At 38.5% G+C, this 8,447-nt stretch overlaps 1 protein-coding gene across 2 annotated transcripts in view; it reads right to left on the reverse strand.

Moving 5' to 3' along the window:
• CYYR1 (cysteine and tyrosine rich 1) overlaps nucleotides 1–2,397 on the reverse strand; it is a 107,408-nt gene extending 105,011 nt beyond the window's left edge. Inside the window, exon 1 of one of the 2 annotated variants that reach the window (XM_001158941.7) lies at nucleotides 1,866–2,397. In XM_001158941.7, coding sequence (XP_001158941.3) covers nucleotides 1,866–2,262 — 397 coding nt within the window. In that variant the 5' untranslated portion in view covers nucleotides 2,263–2,397. The remainder of the gene's footprint in view (nucleotides 1–1,865) is intronic. The other variant, XM_009447725.5, reaches the window with a different exon arrangement.
• Between the last annotated feature and the right edge of the window lie 6,050 nt (nucleotides 2,398–8,447).

An 8,447-nucleotide genomic window follows, 5' to 3' on the forward strand; every position in this document is an offset into this window, starting at 1 on the left:
CTCATGAAGCTTACTCTTTTAAGCCAGCAGTAAGACTTTCTTCTTTGAACATCTATAGCACGTGATTTGACCTCTCCTATGACACAACCTTTTATACCTTAAAGTAATTTATGATCATACCGTAGTTCCCAGAGAAGACTGATAAGAACATGACCTCTTACGGCTCAACATACCTCACTCAGTAAGTAACAGTTGAATGAATATGAAAAGCATAAAAAAGGCCTCTGAATAACAAGTCCAGGAATTGACACCAAAGAGCTTATTAGCTAAACACTTCTTAGCAAAGATAGTAAGTCAACTTAGCACTGGCTTACAACTACTTTGTAGCTTATGATAGAGGGATTCCAAAGAAGAGAAATGAATGGACTGAAAACTTTCTAAACTAACCACCCTTGTTGCTGGCCAGCTTCGCTGATTTCCTGAGCCCTGAGGAGCTGGGCACCTAGCACTGGGGAAACAGGAGGAGGGGGCAGATGTGTAAAGCAGAAGCTTTCAGTTTACCACAGGGAATATAATAAACAAACAAACAAACAAACAAAATTGTGGTTCAATGGAGTGGTTGAATAAGTGTGAGTGAAAGTATTAAATATTGTCGAGCAGAAGAAGTGAAAAGCATAATTACTTCGAAAGAACTAATGAAGAGATTTTTTCAATAGAAAATGAATATTTATGCAGTTGACTGTTAATCCCTCAAATTCTGAAAACCTTATACAAATTTAATAAAAGAAATAAATGTTGTAAACAGATTAAATGTAATTCTCTTCATTAAACACGAAGAACTTATCCTACTTTTATGAATTTTCATATTAGAAAGTCAGCATTTTTCCTGCCATAAAACATCTTTAAAATGGTAACTCCTAGACAGCCACTAATTTGCATTTCAATAAACAGGCTAAAAATGTCTACAGAAGTTATGGGGACTCTTTTCTAGCAAGGTTGAATGAGAAATTCAATTCTTTTAATACTCAGGTGCAACACTGAAGAACATCATTTCAGTTGCAATATCTTTTTGAGTATCAAAGGTAAACTTCAGTGCTATATATACATTTAGTATTGGAGGCTCATGGGTGAGCCTGCGATTTTTGTCATAGGACGTTAGAGACACAAAAACATTTTACAAAGAACTTCGCTTTTAGCTTGCATTGTTTTGTGAATATGAACTGATGCAAAGACCACATGTGTAAGACACTTCCTACCTGAATAACCAATGAAAGGCCATTTGGGGCTCCATATTAATCACAGAACAAGAAAACCCACTTTGCTTCGTTAATTATTAGCAGTTCTTACTACGAATAATTAGAAGGGAAACGAGATGCCCTTCTCTTATAAACAAGTGTCTATCTAAATCAACGAACCTGTACAGATTAGACCCTGGGTGAATTCATGCTTCTCAAAAACCTTGTGTTTGACTTCAGTCCAATAGCTCAGTCTACCACACTTGTGAATCTCCCAAAGAACGAAAACAAAGCTCTAAGTTTTTTTTATTCATAAGAGGGAAAACCAGGACTATTTAGAAAGCAGAAGATGGAGAGGCCACTGCCTAGCCTATCCAGATAAGTTTATCTGGATATAGTTTACTCTATCCAGAGAGTCAAATCCCCTAAACACGAGACTGCTATTTCCAAGGTGGAAAGGGAAAGAAAAGAAATGCAAAAAGTAAAAGTTAAAGGAAAAGGAACAAAACAAAACCGCGTGCGGGTGGAAGTGCGCGGGTTTCTGCCGTCGCCTCGCGGAAAAGGCAGAAGCGTCTGCAAAGGTCCTTCTGCAAAGGTCCCGATCCGTCCAGCTCAACCCACGTTAGCCCGGACCGTGACCCAAGAGCAGCCCCGAGCCTCTGACCCTCTCCGCCGCCCTCCGTCACTGACCTGCGTAGACAAAGAGCAGGACCAACTTCGGAAGCAAGACCCCTGGACGCACGGGTAGCCTCGGAGCGTCCATCCAAGCCGGTGGCCTGAGGCTTGGAGCGAAGGGAGAGCCCGGAACCGGAGGGAATGGGGAGGATGGAGGGCGATCAGATGGAGAGAGCAGCGCTCCTGAGAGCCGGGTGGAGCAGAGACCCGGGCATTGCCTAGGGAGCCTTCCAAGGGAGCCCGGGCCGGGCGCGTCCCGGGCCAGCGACTGCGGGACTCCGTGGAGCTGGGGCGCCCGTGGCCCGAGACGGGCTGCGCTGGGGGCCCAGGTCTCTTTGTCTCGCCCCACTGCGCTCAGGCGCGGGGAAGGCGGCCACTCCGGCGTCCTTGGCCACCCAGGCTCACATTTCATCTCCGCGGGTGGCAATGACTGCGGGCAGGGGGCGGGGGTGGCCCCGACTCCTCCCCAAGCCCGGGTTCTTCCTTCTAAAGAGTGACTAGGGGACCAAGAAACTTTTCCTAACCCCTTGCTTTGGCGATTGCTATGGAGTTCAGCCTGCTCCTTTTTAGCCTTGCCTCCACTACAATTTTTCCTTTCTAAGCAACGGATGAACAACTTTGCTTTTTATCTTTAAACAAAGGGAAGGAATTTTCAGGGTTGAAGGTATTGGACAAAGAGTGACAGTGAAGAAAACTCAGGATTGGGAAGTACAGAAAGTGTATGGCATCTCTGCTGAAAGCTGATAAAATGTTTATTATTTTTTCCTGTAAATTCAGAAAAAAAACACAACAGTGCACACTGTCGTTATGTTTTGACGTTTTGGAGTTACTGGCCTATGCAATTAAACAAGAGAAAGAAAAAGATTTATAAAAAATGAAAGCTAAATTGTCATGAGCAAATGAAATACGTGTATACATGGAAAATCAAAGTTAATCAACTATAAAGCTCTTGTTTAGCAAACCAATAGTTTTCTTTCCTGCAAACAAAAATCAGAAAGTTCTCAATGTTATGCATGAAGGAAAAAAAAAAGATACGAATAAGTAAAGAGATACTTTTCTTCACTAAGAAAATTTAGTAGGATAAAGACAACAAGATTCCCCAAATTATTATATACATTTGGAAATAAAATTGATCCCAATTTTTAAAATAACATGATTTTTTTCAAACCAATCTGATTCTAAAGTTTATGTGGAAAAAAATATGTAAGAATATCTATTTAAAACAAGAGTAATGAATGGGAATAATGAATGGGATATTACATATAATATCACAATAATTAAAACAGTTTAGATTAACATTGGAATAGATAGGCTCAGTGAAAGAGAAAAGGTAACCCAAAAGTAGACATGAGTATGTACAGCAATTTAATTTATGGTTTAAAGAAATATCAATGTAAAGTAGTAGGGGAAATGATGAGCTACTCAGTGAAAAGTGTTGAGGCTGTAAATAGCCATCTGTGGAGCCTTATCTTTTTACATCAAAATCAGTTCTATATGAATGACATATTTAAGATACAACTATGAAAATATTAGATTAAAAAATAAGAGGATAACATTCAAATAATTGTGGAATAGGGAAGCCTTTTCTAAGCATTATAAAAAACTCAGAAACCATAAAAGAAAATATTGACCAACTTGACTAAATAAGAATTAATACTTCCAGTTGGCAAACATTTAACTGGCAAAAATATTTGCAATGCAAAGTCCTAATCTCATTATTATACTGAGCTTAAAAAAATCAATAGGAAAAACAACCAAGAGATAACTGAGGAAGGATATTAATAGACACTTCATACAAAACAAATAAATATAAATATAGAAATAAAATTGACAGTGAGACATCACTTTTCATGTATCAAACCAACCAAATACAAAACCAAATGAACTCTTAAGGGAAACAGTGTGGTTATATGTACGAAAATTCAAATACACGTGTACTTAATTTAGTCAGTTCTCTTCCAGGAATTTTTTCCTGTAAATGCAGTGCTGCAAGGGAATACGAGAGTGGGAGGAAACATCACCCCCAAAATAAACCTAAGTTAAGCTCTTTACTGTGTTTTACACGTTGGTGAAGGCCCAACCATCCACCATGTTCTAAAGAAGACTGATCAGTTCCACCTTTTTTCTCATCCTCCCTGGCCAATCTATCACCAAGTTCACCTAATCTGTCCACCTGAACACCACCCAAACGCATTTTAAATTATCATCTATTTCTGTCCTAATCTAGACTTTTATAGTCTTGATTATATTCAGCCTCCCTGCCTTCAGAGATGTTTGCCAGACTGAAGCTGGAATATTTCTTCTTAAACTACAGATTTAATCATGTTCACTCACTCAGTAGCATCCTGTTGCCCTTAGGTTAAAATTCAAACATTTAATCCAGGGTGTTCAAGAACTTGTTCACTAGGTCCTGTCATTCTTGTAGCCTGATCAAAACATTCCACTGGGAAGCACAATTTCTAAATAACTGGGACAATGGTGGGAACCTAGAGAAAATCCCAGGCATACAAGCCCTTTGAGTCTTGAAGGAAGAAGATACAGATGGAAGTCAGTGTTTGCAGAGCTGAAGAATGGTATCCAGCCTGCTTGGAATAGAAAAATGATTGTCTTTGCAGATGAGACTGAATACAGATCCTTGATGGGCTGGTAGCTGTGATAGAAGAAGGGGCTTCTCCCACCCACTTTTTGACACAGATCAGGAAGAGGCTGGCTGTTGCCATTGAGGCCCATAGGAAGTTGCAGTGTTGGTCAGGATAGTCTCTTTCAGCTTACTTTTGAGAACAGAAAGACTTCTCATACAGTTCAACAGATTGGTCGAGCAAGCTTGCCTGCAAGTGTACCTTCCAGAGCTGCTACCTTGAAGTATGCTGATGCTCAGGAAACCAAACTCAATTGACATGGAAAGGCAAAGAAAGATGGCAAGCCATTTAAGAAATTGTGGTAGTTAAAAGAAAGGATTTGAAGGAAAAAAAGATGTATATACAAATATGTATGGAATGAGAAACCTTAAGAATACAACATCAGAGGAACTAAAAGAGTTCCTGGAAATTAAAATAAATGTGATTTGAGGTTTTAAAATTTACAGAAAAAAATTATAAAATAGTCACATTAAAAAAAAAAAACTTAAATTGTTAGATCAGGCCAGGCGCGATGGATCACGCCTGTAATCCCAGCACTTTGGGAGGCCGAGGTGGGTATCACTTGAGGCTAAGAGTTCAAGAGCAGCCTAGCCAACATGGTGAAACTTCATCTGTACTAAAAATACAAAAAATTAACTGGGCGTGATGGTGTGCACCAGTAGTCTCAGCTCTCAGCTATTCGGGTAGCTGAGGCAGGAGAATCAGGAGGTAGAGGTTATAGTGAGGTAAGATCATGCCACTGCACTCCAGAGTGAGACTCTGTCTCAAAAAAAGAAAAAGAAATTGTTAGATCAAATAAGGAGTATTTTTCATATAACAGAGAAAAAAAAACACAAAGAAATAGAAACCACGAATAAAAATATAAAAACCCAAAGAATGGGAATAATGTGCAGGCTAATAGTTTCCAGAGAAACACAAAGTGAAAAAGCAAACGTCAAAGAAATAATGTTTTAAAATTCTGAGCTGTAATAAAATTTGAATTTTCATATTTAAAATGGTGAGTTAGTTCCGAGAAATTTTTTTTGAAAAGAAGCACAAATATGTACATATCTTAGAGACCAGTTTCAACAAGTATAAATTTAAAATCATATACATTTTCATATATAATTTTTATGTTTCCTTGAAAAAGAGAATCTGACAGGCATCAGATTTCTCATTTGCAACCCTGGAATTGAAGAGGGTGAAACTATTTTTAACCCACTGAAAGATAAAGAATGCAATCCAAGAATCCTCTTCTAAATCAGGTTTTATTAATATTTCTGATCCACTATGACATCTAGAACAATGTTTATTACAATTTTAAAAAATAGTTTACCTGTACAACAGAGGTAAAACAGTTAAGTAAATTAGGGTATATGCACATTATGAACTCATATCTAATGTTTAAAATTGTTGAAAAGATCTTTAAGATATATAGTTAAATAAGAAATGGAATACAAAATGATCTCAACAGTGGAAAAATGCAGCTAATGTTTTCATCTTTTATTGAACTTTCTTTTTCCCCACTTTCTTCCTGGGTATCTCTTTTTTTAAAAAAAAAAAGTACCTCTGAATGAGGTATATGCTGAAATTTTAAATGCTTGAAGATGATTAAAACGCTATAGGTGAAATATGACAAGTAAGTAGTTTTAACTTATAGTTTTATTTAGGACCAAAAAGTTAGAATAGGACAGGACTCCACAGATTGTCTAGGTCAGTTTCCCAGTTTCTTACGTAAGAAGACTAAGGCCAAATTACCAAGTCAGTTAGAGGCAGGCTAGATCCCATGGCAAGAGGCCACATAGCAGATTTTGCCATGATGTGATAGAGTGTGTTCAAGTTTGATGATAATCCCCTTTTGAGTTCTCTGACCCACATTTCTCTCTTCCAATAATTTATTTCACCATAGAATCAAACGGAGTAGTATAATGTCTTACAATTAATTACCTTTTAATAAATACAACAAAAACATTTTATGTACACGCAAGGGCTCTACTTGTATCTGTTCTTCATCTTCATTTGACGACGTGTGAATGCCAAGGAAAAAAAAGTACTTATACAGAAACATGCAAAAACCCCAGAAGAAAACAAGAAGAAAAACCATGAAGAAAAGGGGAGATGATTTAAGTGTCGCATTTAAGGTGTGGAAGGAATATCAAATGTTTCTATGTACCAAGTCCATTTCTAAGTTCTTTAAGTTTATTCATGAATACTCTCAAAATCTCAGTGAGGTAGATACTACTATTATCACCTCTATTTGAATGAATACAGGTATTGAGACTGAGAGTGGTTAAGTAACTCTGCCCAAGGTCACACGTCTAAGTGCCATGAGAGTGTGTCTCCAGAGCAGAGCTTCTGCCCGCACCCATCAAATGTAAACTGTTTTTCAAAATAGCTTTGCTTGGTTTTGACTATGTAAAAAACAGAAGATAATACGTTCCTATGACCTTTCTCAACAGCAATGTTTTTATTAGCATCAAAAATGCTTTACTGAGGCACCTCCTCTGTGCAAGACCTAGCATCAAGTGTGGGATGGTTTGAGGAAATAACTTTCTTTTTAAAAAATGATTTCAACTTTTATTTTAGATTCAGTGGGTACATCTGCAGGTTTGTTAAATGGGTATATTGTATGGTGCTGAGGTTTGGGATGTGGGAGATCCCATCACCCAGATTGTAGTGAACATAGTACCCATATTTTTCATCCCTTGCCTCCACCTTCTATAAGTCCCCAGAGTCCATTGTTGCCGTCTTTATGTTCATGAGTACCCAATATTTAGCTCCCACTTATAAGTGAGACTATGTGCTGTTTGGTTTTCTATTCCTGCATTAATTCACCTTAAGTTATGGCCTCCAGAGACATCCATGTTGCTGCAAAGGACATGATTTTGTTTTTTAATTTTTTATGGCTGTGTAGTATTCCGTGGTGTATAAGTTCCACATTTTCTTTTTCCAATCCTCCATTGAAGGGCACCTACGTTTATTTCATGTCTTTGCTATGGTGAATAATGCTGCAATGAACATATGAATGCACGTGTCTTTTGGTAAAATGGTTTATTTTCTTCTGGCTTGGATATATTCCCAGTAATGGGATTGCTGGGTTAATGGTAGCTATGTTTTAAGTCTTTTTTTTTTTTTTTCTTTTGAGATGGAGTCTTGCTCTTGTTGCCCAGGCTGGAGTGCAGTGGCACAATCTCGGCTCACTGCAACCTCTGCCTCCCAGGTTCATGCAATTCTCCTGCCTCAGCCTCCAGAGTAGCTGGGACTACAGATGCCCATCACCACACCCGGCTAATTTTTGTATTTTTAGTAGAGACGAGGTTTCACCATGTTGGCCAGGCTGACCTCAGGTGATCTGCCCACCTCGGCCTCCCAAAGTGCTGGGATTACAGGCGTGAGCCACCGTGCCTGGCTTATTTTTTAATTCCTTTGAGAAATCTCCAAACTGCTTTCCACAGGGACTGAACTAATTTCATTACCATCAACAGTGTATAAGTGTTCCTTTTTCTCTGCAGTCTCATCAGCATCTGTTATTTTTTGATTTTTCAGTAATAGCCTTTCTGACTGGTAAGATGATATCTCATTATGGTGTTGACTTGCGTTCCTGTGATGGTTAGTGACATTGAGCATTTTTTATATGCTTGTTTGCTGCTTGTATGTCATCTTTTGAGAAGTGTCTGTTCATGTCTTCTGCATATGGCTAGCCAGTTATCCCAGCCCCATATATTGAATAGGGAGTCATTTCCCCATTGCCTGTTTGTGTTGACTTTGTCAACGATCAGATGGCTGTAGCTATGCAGCTTTATTTCTGGGTTCTCTATTCTGTTTCATTAGTCTATGTGTCTGTCTTTGTACCAGTACCATGCTGTTTTGGCTACTGGTAGCCTTATAGTATAGTTTGAAGTTCGGTAATGTGAGGCCTCTGGCTTTGTTCTTTTTGCTTAGAATTATTTTGGCTGTTTGGGTTCCTTTTTGGTTCCAA

The sequence above is a fragment of the Pan troglodytes genome, chromosome 22 (genome assembly GCF_028858775.2).
Source record: "Pan troglodytes isolate AG18354 chromosome 22, NHGRI_mPanTro3-v2.0_pri, whole genome shotgun sequence".
Lineage (NCBI taxonomy): Eukaryota > Metazoa > Chordata > Mammalia > Primates > Hominidae > Pan > Pan troglodytes.